Source organism: Bufo bufo, chromosome 4 (genome assembly GCF_905171765.1).
Source record: "Bufo bufo chromosome 4, aBufBuf1.1, whole genome shotgun sequence".
Classification (NCBI taxonomy): domain Eukaryota; kingdom Metazoa; phylum Chordata; class Amphibia; order Anura; family Bufonidae; genus Bufo; species Bufo bufo.
In genome coordinates, this window is record NC_053392.1 from 296,473,437 (window position 1) to 296,489,167 (window position 15,731).

General features: G+C 40.8%; 1 protein-coding gene across 2 annotated transcripts in view; it reads right to left on the reverse strand.

Annotated features, from left to right (window-relative positions):
- The window catches only part of UBE3D (ubiquitin protein ligase E3D), a 216,152-nt gene that overhangs the window by 137,721 nt on the left and 62,700 nt on the right, over positions 1-15,731 (reverse strand). For both annotated transcript variants that reach the window (XM_040428694.1, XM_040428695.1), the window contains exon 7: positions 13,634-13,742. In XM_040428694.1, coding sequence (XP_040284628.1) covers positions 13,634-13,742 — 109 coding nt within the window. The remainder of the gene's footprint in view (positions 1-13,633; positions 13,743-15,731) is intronic.

Genomic DNA, 15,731 nt, shown 5'->3' on the forward strand with positions numbered 1-15,731 from the left:
TGTAGCAGGGCTGAGTCTGTCAGATAGAAAAGTGTTGGAAGAGTCAGATGCAGCACAGTCTGAGAGCGAGTCCGTTAAATGAAAGAAAATTGAACGTGTCAGATGTTGGACGGCTATTTCTGCCACTAGTAGAAAATATGAGCCCGTCACATCTAGCAGACATAACTCTGTCAAGCATGCTGGTCTTTTATACAGAAGTGAATTTCAGCTTTGCTATACTGGTACACAACAGGACACATTAGGTAATAGATTAGAAAATAGCATCAACTTCACATTTGTTGAGGAAACATGCACCATGCATCCTGAGCGCATCTGTAAAACTAAGTTAGACCATAAGCAAAGTTATTATGTTCCCACAATTGGTCAGTCTGTGAAGTAACGATCTGGAGAAGACTCCTTGCATTATTAAGGGCTGTATTACACCAACAGATTATCTGACCAATTTTCTAAATCAATCATTGGTCAGATGGCCTATTACACACAGATCTTTTGTTATACACACCAACTATTGGTCCGATTGCACAGATATTGGTCAGATAATCTGTTGGTGTGGTACGGCCCTAAGACTTCTTACTGATGCAGTGAGAGGAAAGGTGACCACAACTCAGAGCAGCTGGCTTTATCTGCTCCACATACCACAAAGGAGAAGGCAGGGTCAGTCGCTCTCCTACACTGTCCTGCAGCCCCCATCCACTCTCTTACACTGCCCTGCAATCCATTGCTCTCTGAACCAGTCCTTGCAGTTTGTCATTACATTCATTGGCTGTTCAGGTTGTCAGTCTGGAAAGTCAGCTTGTGATGAGCTAGGCTGAAAAGGGTCTTAGAAGGTCCTCCCAGGTATAAGCGAGGGATTCCACTACGCTGCTGGGAACTCCCTGGCGGTGACTCCCACAGAAGAGTCCACTCATTTACATAAAGGGCACGCGCCAAGAAGAGGCAAAATACACTGATAATCGCTGTCTATGTAAATAGCCTTTACCCCTTGGCTACCTTCGCTGTACATGTGCCACTTTAAAGATTCCACCAACTCACGCGTGTAGCGGGCGACAGAGCCGCCAGGTTTCTACTGTTTTAAACAGCAGAGACCAGGGGCGGATGTATGTGTTCAGCCATAACGCCTCAGGTGCCGTGGTCAAATGTGCGCCCCTGCACCCATAACAGCGTTCTTCCTGGCTGAGAACGGGGAACCTGTTATATGTCTGTAATAGCACACAGCCGCAAGCAGGCTCTGATAGCTATCACTGGTATTTAGCAATACAGGCCAGCAGGTGGCAGCACTGTACTGGTATATAGCAAATTGTGTGTTCTATGATGACTATAATCGTAAAAAAGCTTAAAAAAAAAGTAAAAAAAAAAAAAAAAGGTCTCAAAACATTAAACATTTTTTTAAAAATATATAAAAGTTACAATCATCCCTTCTTTCCCCAAAATCAAAATACATAAACAATAAAAAAAATAGAGCTGAGGACATGGGCTGCTAGATGGCCTCTAGCACATCCGCAATACCCAGTCCCCATAGCTCTGTGTGCTTTTATTGTGTAAAAAAAACTATTTGATACATATGCAAATTAACCTGAGATGAGTCCTGTCCCTGACTCATCTCACGTACAGGACTCATCTCAGGTTAATTTATATATGTATCAAATCGTGTTTTTTTTTTACACAATAAAAAGCACACAGAGCTATGAGAACTCTGTATTGCGGATGTGCTAGCGGCCATCTAGCAGCCCATGTCCTCAGCTCTATACACAAAATCCCGAACACAGGTTCCCTTTAAAATAAAACAATATTCATCCCATACAGCGAATGGCGTAAGGAGAAAACAAAATCAAAATGGCAAACATGCCATTTTTTGTCACTTCACCTCCCCAAAACAATTTAATAAACAGTGATCAAAAAAAGTCTCACACACTTAAAAATAAGCCCTTATAATGTGAACAGAAAAAGAAAAAAGTTATAGCTCTGGGAAAACGGGGAGTGAAAAATGAAAATGCAAAAAAACGGTATTCACCTCAGGATATTTATGGCATATACACAGGAACAGGTTCCAGTGGTGGGACCCATACCTACAGTGAGAACTGTGCCCTGTCTCGTGCCACTGGTAAAGGAAAGGTGGCAGTGCTTGCACAGCTCTCTCCATTCACTTCTATGGGGCTTCAGAAAACTCCTGCTCTGATATTTTTGCAGTGAATGGAGAGAAAAACAAAAAAGTTTGACCACCTCTCCATTCCTTACAGCACGAGATGGGAGATACCTCTTTAAAGAGGACCTTTCACCGATTCTTACCCTATTAACTAACTATACAGATATGTAGAGCGGCGCCCGGGGATCTCACTGCACTTACTATTATCCCCGGGCGCCGCTCCGTTCTGCCGCTATGCCCTCCGGTATCTCCGCTCACTAAGTTATAGTAGGCGGAGATACCAGTCCCTAAGTTATGGTAGGCGGAGTCTGCCCTAGCGCTGGCCAATCGCAGCGCAGAGCTCACAGCCTGGGAGGCTATTTTCTCCCAGGCTGTGAGCTCTGCAATGCGATTGGCCAGCGCTAGGGCAGACTCCGCCTACCATAACTTAGGGAACGGAGATACCGGAGGGCATAGCAGGAGAACGGAGCGGCGCCCGGGGATAATAGTAAGTGCAGTGAGATCCCCGGGCGCCGCTCCACATGTCTGTATAGTTAGTTCATAGGGTAATAATCGGTGAAAGGTCCTCTTTAAGTCTGAAATGCATGGTCAGTTTTTCAATCTGTATAACGAGAACAGGAAATTTATTTCTTCAAAATGGAACAACTAAACCCAGCCAAAGTGTGTCTTAATTGCACCAGCAAATTTAAGTTTTCCATTACAGTTTTTGCAGTGAACTTTAATGGGTGTTAAGTATAATACATCTTCTACACACAGCAGAAAACTAATTATACCAACTCCTGTAGTTTTCTGAGATGCATTTAGTTGCAAAAAAGCAAAACAAAAAATAAAAGCATACAAAACATAATTTTCACTATAAATTTGCCGAGGGTCATATTATGAGTGGAAAATTACAAAAAGCAAAAAAAAATAAAAAATAAATAAAGGAAGACTAACATACATTTAAAAAAAAGTCAGATCCTAAGATGAAATACTGTTCTGCGTGACAATATTTTTAGAAAAGACATTTACCTGCTAATGTTAAACTGACGTTCCTATTTTGAGCAATTCTGGTAACTGCACTACAATAAGCATGGGTCCTGTCTGTAATTATTTAGATTTATTTAGGAGAACTGTTGGTGTAGTCATTAATTAAGGATGCAATAACTACTTTATATTATTTAAAGGGACACTTCATTTCTTTTATAAAAAGCTGGTAGATTGATTCCTGGATATAATTTTTTTAAGTCACTCCATTTACAGGTGCATCTCAATAAATTAGGATATCACCGAAAAGTTAAATTATTTCAGTGATTCAGTTCAAAAAGAGAAACTCATATAGCTGTACGCCATAATCATCAACAATAAAAGAAATAAAGCTTTAAATAGATCACTCTATGTGTAATGAATCTATATAAATATAGGAGTTTCACTTTTTAAATTGAACTACTGAAATAAATTAACTTTTATGATATTCTAATTTATTCAGATGCACCTGTATATCACTTGCTGTATGGACTTCGCACAGCAGACAGCCTGGATGAACGGGGTTGTCTGGGTTCAGGGCTGAACCTGAATATAAGTTCTCCTTCCCTCAGCCCTGACCAACACTGCGACCAGAGAAAGACCTGGTGACTCAATTCGAGCATCACACATTATACTTCTAAGCGCAATGTTTTTCTGCGGGCATCTCGGCCTATCAAGAAAACAATAGAGGTGTCATACTGTTATCCCAATTCTACACCTACTATTTAACCACTTCCAGACCGGGCCATTTACCCCCTTCCTGACCAGGCCTAATTTAGAAAATCTGACACGTGTCACTTTATGTGGTAACAACTTTGGTACGCTTTTACTTATCCAAGCCATTCAGACTGTTTTCTCGTGACACGTTGTACTTCATGTTAATGGTAAATTTGAGTCAATATGTTTTATCTTTATTTATAAAAAAAAATTCAAAAGTTAACTAAAATGTAAAAAAAAAATTCACTGTTTTCTAAATTTGAATCTCTCTGCTTTTAAGACAGATAGTGATGCCTCAAAATATGTATTAAATTAACATTCCCTATAAGTCTACTTTATCATTTTAGTAATTTAGGTTTAGAATTTTAAAAGCAATTTTTGAACTTTTTTTTTAAAACTCGTTTTATTGGAGTATAAAGGTGCATTATCAAAGTACATGACAATTCAGCATATCAATAAATCCAATAAATCAAAGTGCCAAGATACAAATTGACTTAAAACAATTACAGAGAATACAGAAAATAAAATAAAACAATGTAATACAGTTTGTGGTACATTATTCAAGATGTAAGTACAATTTCCCATAGACGCAGCAAGGCTTCTGGCAGTACACAAGTAGGATTCCTATACAGTTTCACACTTGCCATAACAGGAATGTTATCCCAGGTGAATATTTACTATAAAGGCATTCCACATTTCCCATCGCAGTTTGCATAGAAATATGGAATTTCATCGGGAATTCAGCGTATTGGTGGACGCGCACCACTCTCCCCACACTTTCTCAAATTTCTGAGGGCATCCCCTGTGAATATAGACTACTTTTTCAAGTGGAATAATCTGATTTACTACCTGTTTCCAATGGTTAACATTAGTCATCCTATCAGCCATCCACCGGAGGGCTTTAGCCTTCCTAGCCAAAAATAAAGTTTCCTCTAAAAATATCCTATGATGGTGAGACCACTGTTCCTCATCAATGATCCCCAACAAGCACATCTTGGGACAAAGGGGAACATGTCCTGGCACTAGATCCGACAACAAGGACGTCACATCCCTCCAGAAATTTTGAATGAGTCTACAGTCCCACATCATGTGCCAGAAGTTGGCACCAGCCTGTTGACATCTTAGGCAGTTGTCGTTATCGGACCTCAATTTTTGAACTTTTTAAGAAAATTTTCAAAGTAAACTTTTTTAACCCCTTAAGGACCGGGCTCATTTTCACCTTAAGGACCAGGCCATTTTTTGGAAATCTGACCAGTGTCACTTTAAGTGCTAATAACTTTAAAACGCTTTGACTTATCCAGGCCATTCTGAGATTGTTTTTTCGTCACATATTGTACTTCATGACACTGGTAAAATGAAGTCAAAAAAATTATTTTTTGTGCACAAAAAAAATACCTAATTTACCAAAAATTTGGAAAAATTTGCAAATTTTAAAGTTTCAGTTTCTCTACTTCTGTAATACATAGTAATACCCCAAAAAATTGTGATGACTTTACATTCCCCATATGTCTACTTCATGTGTGAATTGTTTTGGGAATGATATTTTATTTTTTGGGGATGTTATAAGGCTTAGAAGTTTAGAAGCAAATCTTGAAATTTTTCTGAAATTTACAAAAACTCAATTTTTAGGGACCAGTTCAGGTCTGAAGTCGATTTGCGAGGCTTACATAATAGAAACCACCCAAAAATGACCCCATCTAAGAAACTACACCCCTCAAGGTATTCAAAACTGATTTTGCATACATTATTAACCCTTTAGGTGTTGCACAAGAGTCATTTTAACCCATTTTTTCCACTAACAAAGCAAGGGTTAACAGCCAAACAAGATTGTATCTTTATTGCCCTGACTCTGCCGTTTACAGAAACACCCAATATGTGGCCGTAAACTACTGTACGGCCACACAGCGGGGCGTAGAGGGAAAGGTGCGCCGTATGGTTTTTGGAAGGCTGATTTTTATGGACTGGTTTTTTGACACCATGTCCCATTTGAAGCCCCCTGATGCACCCCTAGAGGAGAAACTCCCTAAAAGTGACCCCATCTAAGAAACTACACCCCTCAAGGTATTCAAAACTGATTTTACATACGTCGTTAACCCTTTAGGTGTTGCACAAGAGTTATTGGCAAATGGGGATGAAATTTGAGAATTTCATTTTTTTGCCTAATTTTCAATTTTAACCCATTTTTTCCACTAACAAAGCAAGGGTTAACAGCCAAACAAGACTGTATCTTTATTGCCATGACTCTGCTGTTTACAGAAACACCCCATATGTGGCCGTAAACTACTGTACGGGCACACAGTAGGGCGTAGAGTGAAAAGTGCGCCGTTTGGTTTTTGGAAGGCTGATTTTGCTGGACTGTTTTTTTGACACCATGTCCCATTTGAAGCCCCCCTGATGCACCCCTAGAGTAGAAACTCCATAAAAGTGACCCCATCTAAGAAACTACACCCTTCAAGGTATTCAAAACTGATTTTACAAACGTTGTTAACCCTTTAGGTGTTGCACAAGATTTAATGGAAAATAGAGACACAATTTCAAAATTTCAAATTTTTGGCAGATTTTCCATTTTAATATTTTTTTTCCAGTTACAAAGCAAGGGTTAACAGCCAAACAAAACTCATTATTTATGGCCCTGATTCTGTAGTTTACAGAAACACCCCATATGTGGTCGTAAACAGCTGTACAGGCACACGGCAGGGCGCAGAAGGAAAGGAATGCCATACGGTTTTTGGAAGGCAGATTTTGCTGGACTGGTTTTTTTGACACCATGTCCCATTTGAAGCCCCCCTGATGCACCCCTAGAGTGGAAACTCCAAAAAAGTGACTCCATTTTAGAAACTACAGGATAGGGTGGCAGTTTTGTTGGTACTAGTTTAGGGTACATATGATTTTTGGTTGCTCTATATTACACTTTTTGTGCAGCAAGGTAACAAGAAATAGCTTTTTTGGCACGTTTTTTTTTTTGTTATTTACAACATTCATCTGACAGGTTAGATCATGGGGTAATTTTATAGAGCAGGTTGTCACGGACGCGGCGATACCTAATATGTATACATTTTTTTTAATTTATGTAAGTTTTATACAATAACTTCATTTTTAAAACCAAAAAAATGTTTTAGTGTCTCCATAGTCTAAGAGCCATAGTTTTTTCAGTTTTTGGGCGATTTTCTTGAGTAGGGTCTCATTTTTTGCGGGATGAGATGACGGTTTGATTGGCACTATTTTGGGGTGCATATGACTTTTTGATCGCTTGCTATTACACTTTTTGTGACGTAAAATGGCAAAAAATGGCTTTTTTTTACACTGTTTTTATTTTTATTTTTTTACGGTGGTCATCTGAGGGGTTAGGTCATGTGATATTTTTATAGAGCCGGTCGATACGGACGCGGCGATACCTAATATGTATACTTTTTTTTTATTTATGTAAGTTTTACACAATGATTTCATTTTTGAAACAAAAAAAAATCATGTTTTAGTGTTTCCATAGTCTAAGAGCCATAGTTTTTTCAGCTTTTGGGCGATTATCTTGAGTAGGGTCTCATTTTTTGCGGGATGAGATGACGGTTTGATTGGTACTATTTTGGCGTACATGCGACTTTTTTGATCACTTTTATTACCTTTTTTGGGAAGTAAGGTGGGCAAAATTTCAATTTTCTCATAGTTTTTATTTTTTTATTTTTATGGCGTTCACCGTGCGGGGAAAGTAACATGACCATTTTATAGATCAGGTCGTTACGGACGCGGCGATACCTAATATGTGTAGTTTATTTAATTTTTTTAATTTTTTCAGTGATAAATGTTTTTTTTTTTATCTTAACTTTTTTCACTTTTTTTTTACATTTTTTTGACCCAGACCCGCTTGGTTCTTGAAGATCCAGTGGGTCTGATGTCTGTATAATACAGTACAGTACAATATATATTGTTCTGTACTGTATTTTACTTACACTGAACAGATCTATGCTTTCAGCATAGATCTGTTCAGCACCATGGACAGCAGGACGCCTGAGCAGGCGTCCTGTTGCCATGGGAACCCTCCCCGTCTGCTCAGAACTTCGCAGATGGGGAAGGGTAAGCACGGGGCTGAGGGGGGCTCTCTGGGGGCTCTCTCCCTCTCCATCGGGGGGCTGCAAAGGCACAGCAGCCCCCCGATGGAGAGGGAGTGAGCTCCCTGACCGATGACAGTTAACTTTTTCCATACAGCGGTCCGTACGGACCGCGGTATGGAAACGGTTAAACGGCTGACATCTGCACAGATGTCAGCCGTTTATACCAGGGTGCCAGCAATGTGCTGGCACCCTGGTATAACCACTAGAAGCCAACGATCATTCATGGGGAGGCGGGCGGGGGATCGCGATCCCGCCTGCGACACCCCCCATGAAAAATATAGATTTTAGCCACTCTAAAGTTTCTGATCCCCGCGGTCAGGGACCGCGGGCATCAGAAACTGCAAAGAGCGCAGCAAACCGCAGGTCTGAATTGACCTGCGGTTTGCTGCGATCGCCGACACGGGGGGGTCACATCACCCCCCCTGGCGTTGTCACAGGATGCCACAGAAATCCCGTTCCGTTTAACCCCTCGGGCGCCGGAATCCCGATTTAAAAGTTAGGACGTACCGGTACGTCCTTGGTCCTTAAGGACTCGGGAAATAGGGCGTACCGGTACGTCCTATGTCCTTAAGGGGTTAAGGACCAGTTCAGTTCTGAAGTCACTTTGTGGGAGCTTACATAATAGAACCAACCCATAAATAACCCCATTTTAGAAATGACACCCCTCAAACTATTCAAAACTGGTTTTAGAAATGTTGGTAACCCTTTAAGTATTCCACAGGAATTAAAGCAAAATAGAGGTGAAATTTCAAAATGTCACTTTATTTTGTGCAGATTTTCCATTTTAAAGGGAACCTGTCACCTCAAAAATGCATCTACACCCGCCAGCAGTACCTCGTAGTGTTAATAATCATATGTTTCATCCTGTTGTCCGATGCTGCATAAGTAAAAAAAACTGTTTTATTCTCCATCAGCGCTATAGTGCCCGCCATCTTGAAGTCAAGGGGGCAGCGGCCTCCTTTCTTCAAGTCAAGGTAACCACGCCCCCTAACCGTCCCCTCTTGCCTGAGAGTGACAGCCTGCAGTTCGGCAGTGATTCTTCAAGTCTCGCGCATGCGCTTTGCGCCGCTGAAACCCTGCTAACAGCGGCAGTAGGAGATGGGATAGCGCATTACTACAGAGCATGTGCGAGACTTGGGGAATCGCGGCCGCACTGCAAGCTGTCACTCTCAGGCAAGAGGGGACAGTTAGGGGGCGTGGTTACCTTGACTTGAAGCAAGGAGACCGCTGCCCCCTTGACTTCAAGCTGGTCGGCACTATCGCGCTGATGGAGAATAAAATTGCGTTTTTTGAACTTATGCAGCATCCGACAACAGGATGAAACATGATTATTAAGAGGCTGCGGGCTACTATGAGGTACTGCTGGCGGGTGTAGATGCATTTTTGAGGTGACAGGTTCCCTTTAAATCAATTTTTTCCTGGAACACATCAAGGGTTAACAAAACAAACCTCAATATTTATTACCTTGATTCTGCAGTTTTCAGAAACACCCCATATGTGGTCGTATACCACTGTTTGAGCACATGACAGGGCACAGAAGTCAAGGAGCGCCATATGTTTTTTGGAGGGCAGATTTTGCGGGAATGGTCTTTGGGCACCATGTTGCATTTGAAGAGGCCCTGAGGTAACCCCACAGTGAAAACCCCCAAAAAGTGACCACATTTTGTAAACTACACCACCCAAGAAATTTTTAAGGGGTGTAGCGAGCATTTCACTCAAAAATAGTTTCATAGAATTTTTAATACTTGGGTGTGAAAATGAAAAATTACATTTTTCTTTACAAGAAAATGGTGTTTTAGGCCCAAACATTTTTTCACAAAAGATAACAGGAGAATATCCCCCCCCACCCCCCAATTTGCTACCCACTTCCTCCTGAATTCAGTAACACCCCAATTGTGGTCATAAAGTGTTATTTGGGGATATGCCAGGGCTCAGAAGGGAAGGAGCGGCATCTGGATTTTCTAACAGAATTTTCTGTCATAATTTTTTTATATTTGTTGTTGAAAGAGCTGCGTGAGGGCTTATTTTGTGTGAGACAAGCTATAGTTTTTATTGGCACCATTTTGGGGTACATTTGGCTTTCTGGTTGCTTTTTATCTCATTTTTGGGAGGTGAAGTCACAAAAAAAAGCTGTTTGGTGTTTTTACGTCTTACACGCAAACATTTTTAGAAAAAAAAGAAATCATGTTTTTGTGTTGCCATTTTCTTAGAGCCATATTTTTTCATTTTTCTGGCTATAGTCTTGTGTGAGGGCTTGTTTTTTGCAGGATGAGGCGACGCTTTTAATGCTACCATTTTGGTGAACATACGACTTTTTGATTAATTATATTATGTTTTTTGTGAGGTGAGGTTTTAGCATAATATTTTTTTTTTTTACACCGTTCACTTGATGGGGTAGATCATGTGATCTTTCTGTTAAGGATGGGGCCAAATATGTCTATTTATTTATTTTTTTACATTTTACACATTTTATAAGAGCATTTTTAGAAAAAAAAATCATGTTTTTGTGTTGCAATTTTCATAAAGCCATACTTTTTTATTTTTCTGGCTATGGTCTTGTGTGGGGACTTATTTTTTGCGGGATGAGGGGACGTTTTTATTGCTACCATTTTGGGGTACATACGACTTTTTGATTGACTAACATTATGTTTTTTGGGAGGTGAGCTCACAAAAAAAAAATCAGTTTTGGCGCAATGTTCACCTGATGGGGTAGATCATATGATATTATTATAGAGCCGGTTGTTGTGGATGCGGCAATACCAAATGTGTCTATTTAATTTTTTTTTTCTTCAATTTTTTTAAATAATGGATTTGGGGGAATTTTTTTTTTTTTTTTAAGTTATTTTTTTCAAAACACTATATATATATATATATATATATATATTTTTTTTTTTATGTTTTATTTTACACTTTGTGTCCCCCATAAGATCATACAAGACCTCTGGGGGACATATAACTTCATTTTATTTATTTTTTTACTATTGATTTCTCCTGTAACTGGGGCTGACATACCGTAGTAGCCCCAGTTACAGGGAAAATACACCACCCAGAGAGGCTGTACAGCATAAGACAGCGCTGTACAGCCTCAGTGCAGGGCTGATCAAGGTCCATGGAAGACCCGACAGCTCCTTCACTCACCCGGCCCCGGCGATCACATAACAGCCGGGCCTGGACAGGAAGCGGCATAGCGCTTCCTGATCTGTATACATAGCGCTCAATAAATTAACAGTCAGTGCTTACTGCCACAGTCAGTGCTTACCGCAGAATAGAAGGGGCTTGCGGACAGTGACGGATCCCATCGGGTCCCCACTCTGTGGTGACGGAGACCCGATGGGTGAGAAGGCAGCCCGATGCTTTGCAGAGGCATCAGGACGTGCCTTCTACAGAATCAGAGTAGATTCAGCCCGAGGCTGGGTCTCTTAGGCAACCTGTTAGTGTATTAGTCAGTGCAATACACTAACAGGCAATGCTTTACAATACAGATGTATTGTAATGCATTGCAGAGGGGATCAGAACCCCAAAAGTTGACGTCACAGAGTGGGACAGAAATAAAGTAAAAAAAAAATGTCAACTCTTCCTGCAAACGACGATCGGCAGAAAAATAAAATAAAATATGGCGTTCAGAAAATGCTTTATTATGTAAAACTGAAATAAACAAACAAAAAAAGTAGACATATTTTATATCATCGCGTCCGTAACAACCTGCTCTATAAAAATAGCACATGATCTAACCTGTCAGATGAACATTGTAAAAAACAAAAAATGAAAACTGTGCCAGAATAGCCATTTTTGGCTGCCTTGCCTCACAAAAACCTAATATTTGCAGACAAGAATAGGCATGTCTATAATGGGCCGTCAGTTCAGTTACACAAATCGCGGAAGGCACACAGGCGGCATCCGTGTTTTGCGGACCTCAAAACACGGCACGTTCGTGTGCAAGAGGCCTTAAAAGGAGCCAAGTTATACTTTGTTTGACTGCAGCTCCGCTTCTCCTTGGATTATTCAGCTGAATGCTTCTCACTCCCTGTGAACGAGGCTGTAGAAATAATATTGGACAGAGAGGTTTGCTGGCCAGCAAGCGCATTGAGTAAGATCTACATAAACACACAGACAAACCAGCATAATACCCCCACAACGCTACTAGAATAGTGCATTAGGACTCTAAGCCAAGAGCTTCATTTTAAAAGAAGTGTAAGGAGCCTCAACAGTCTTTCCATAGAAAATGAAAAACAAAACTATAGCTTCCCATACACATGATATATCAGCTGCACGCGTCCAGAAACCGCACCGACACAGGCTTTCACTGCCAATCTTCTCAGGACTCAGACTGAATGATAATGGTCAAACTATTCTGCTGCTAATCAGCCTAAGACCTCATGTACACGACTTGTACAGCCTTTTGCCAAACTATAGACCACAGGGGAGATTTATCAGAACGAATCTAAAAGGAAAAACTGGCTTAGTTGTCCCCTAGCAACCAATCAGATTCCAGCTTTCATTTTTCAAAGCTCCCTTGCAAATCAAAAGGTGGAATCTGATTGGTTGCTAGGGGCAACTAAGCCAGTTTTCCTTTGCACCAGTTTTGATAAATCTCCCATGTCCTATTCTGGTTTGTATTGAAAATAAGAATAGTCATTACTACTGATGGTCGCAAAAGAAAATGCAGAATACGCACAGGAAGTATCCATATTTCATAGATACACTTTTTGGGGACCAGAATACAGACATGGCCGTGTGCAAAAGGCCAAAAAAAAAACTGCACCGTTTCATGTGGCCTTAGGCCTCATGCACACGACCGTTGTTGTGTTCCGTTCCGCAAAATGGGGTTCCGTTGTTCTGTGATCCGTTTCTGTTTCCGTGTGTCTTCCTTTATTTTTGGAGGATCACCAGACATGAAGGAAAGTAAAAAAAAATCTAAGTCAAGTGTGCCATGCAAATGATAGGAAAAAAACGGACGCGGACGACAATCTTGTGTGCCTCCGCTTTTTTTCACGGTCCCATTGATCTGAATGGGTCCGCGAACCGTTTTCCATGAAAAAAATAGGACAGGTTATATTTTTTGGACGGACTGGAACCACGGTGCATTAGCCGAGTTTTCAACGGACCCATTGAAAGTCAATGGGTCCGCAGAAAATCACGAAAAACGGAACAACGGTCGTGTGCATAGAGGCAGACTATGCAGCTCGTGCGGTGCTAATTGGTGGGTCATCCCTGATCCACCTGGCTGTGCCCATGGTGCGACCGGTCTCTAGAACACAGATGGGAAAGGGGTGGACACGTGCTGCACACTCCATGCACTAGTGCATATCTTACTCTTCAATAGTTTTCTCTTACGAAATGGCGCAAAAATGATCTGAATATAGAAATTTCTAAAATCCCAACTGCATCAAATAATGAAATTAAATAATATACAAGGTGGGCTTAAATCTCCAAAGAGGAACCAGACAAACACTTTCTGGGCCAATATTGTGAATGTAAAAATGCCAATCTATACCTTAGATCAAAAAGAGGGACATTTAAGGAGCAAAGAGGGACAGAGGGACACTTGGGAGGTCTGCACTAGTGATACAATCCAGCAGAAGGAGGGTCTCCAAGTTTTCATTTTGATATGAGGCCTCTCTCTTCTATGTGTGCCTCTGGTGTGATCTCACATGTTTCTTACCAGTAGGAAGAGCTTGCCATCTTGTCCTTGAATACAGAACCTGAAGGTGCTTCTGGAGGCCGATAACTCCATGAGAAGTCGGACAATTACGCTTTCCACAAACTGCTTCCTGTTGAAACAAAGATCAGTCTTCACAGTGTGTGTCCATGTTAACTACCATTAGATGGACAGGCCAGTTAAGACAAGGCAAGGTAAGTGGCCATTAGGACTAAGTAAAACCGCTACCTGATCTATTTTCTTTATACGCTGTCAGCACCCTCCTGTAGGTAATGGAAGCCTTGTGTGCTCTACATAGTTAACAGATAATGATGAGACCCACATTCTACATTATCTTCACAAAAAAAAATAAAAAATGACACTCTCATTTTAGGAGACAAGTAAGCAATACTTCAGTGTCAAGAACCAAAGCAGGTTAGCACACCTCCGCCGCAGCCTGCGTCATACTTGTCCTATATTAACAGCCGCTCGGACGCTTCAACATAAAAGCAATTAAGACACTTGTTTCCTGCATGTTGTGGATGTCTTTTCAATAATTAATCATCAGACCAATATTAACTATTTACTACTTACACGGCTGGTTTTCCAACATGCCACCTCTCAAAGAAGAAAAGTAGGGCTGGGAAAAGGTTTTTTGGTGCCTTAGGGGCTCATCCACACGACCGTGGTTTGGTTCCGCATCTGAGCCGCAATTTTTGCGGTTCGGGTGCGGACCCATTCACTTCAATGGGGCCACAAAAGATGTGGATAGCACTCCGTGTGCTGTCTGCATCCATTGCTGCATTCCCGCAAAATCTATAAATCATGTCCTGTTCTTGTCCGTTTCTATAAAGGGCCGTCCGTTCTGTTAATTGCCATCACAGGATTACAGAGGATGCCGTCTGATTGGCTTTTTGTATTTTTAATTTTTTTTAGGGAGTCTGCCACCTCCAAAATCTGTTTTAAAGTAGGTCTACTGCCATGTAGAATAGATGAATATGTGGTCCTGTAATCCGGAGAAATACTTCTTTTTAGTTTTATGCAAACAAGGTTTTCAGTGAACCGTGGGCAGCGCTGATCTATTTGGCGCACCGTCGCTTGGCCTTGGCTCCACCCAGCACCTCATCCTCTTGTTTAATGGAAAGTTTCTGACATTTCAGAGCAGGCAGTGATGAAACTAGGTGCACCGAATGGAGCAGCCCTGTCCACAGTGCACCAAACAAGTTATTTGCATAAACAATAAATAGAGACATTTCTCAAAGTCACCCTCCTCCCACCCCCTGCAGCTGACAGAAGTGGATTTTTACCTTCTTTTTTTCAATCCCCGTCGACTGTAGAGTGGGAGGGGCGTGTCCTAATCAGGTCAGAGGCGTGTCTTAGCAAGACCCGGAGGCAGGGTTTTTAACCACCTCAGCCCCCAGTGCTTAAACACCCTGAAAGACCAGGCCACTTTTTACACTTCTGACCTACACTACTTTCACCGTTTATTGCTCGGTCATGCAACTTACCACCCAAATGAATTTTACCTCCTTTTCTTCTCACTAATAGAGCTTTCATTTGGTGGTATTTCATTGCTGCTGACATTTTTACTTTTTTTGTTATTAATCGAAATTTAACGATTTTTTTGCAAAAAAATGACATTTTTCACTTTCAGTTGTAAAATTTTGCAAAAAAAACGACATCCATATATAAATTTTGCTCTAAATTTATTGTTCTACATGTCTTTGATAAAAAAAAAATGTTTGGGTAAAAAAAAAAATGGTTTGGGTAAAAGTTATAGCGTTTACAAACTATGGTACAAAAATGTGAATTTCCGCTTTTTGAAGCAGCTCTGACTTTCTGAGCACCTGTCATGTTTCCTGAGGTTCTACAATGGCCAGACAGTACAAACACCCCACAAATGACCCCATTTCGGAAAGTAGACACCCTAAGGTATTCGCTGATGGGCATAGTGAGTTCATAGAACTTTTTATTTTTTGTCACAAGTTAACGGAAAATTATGATTTTTTTTTTTTTTTTCTTACAAAGTCTCATATTCCACTAACTTGTGACAAAAAATAAAAAGTTCTATGAACTCACTATGCCCATCAGCGAATACCTTGGGGTCTCTTCTTTCCAAAAT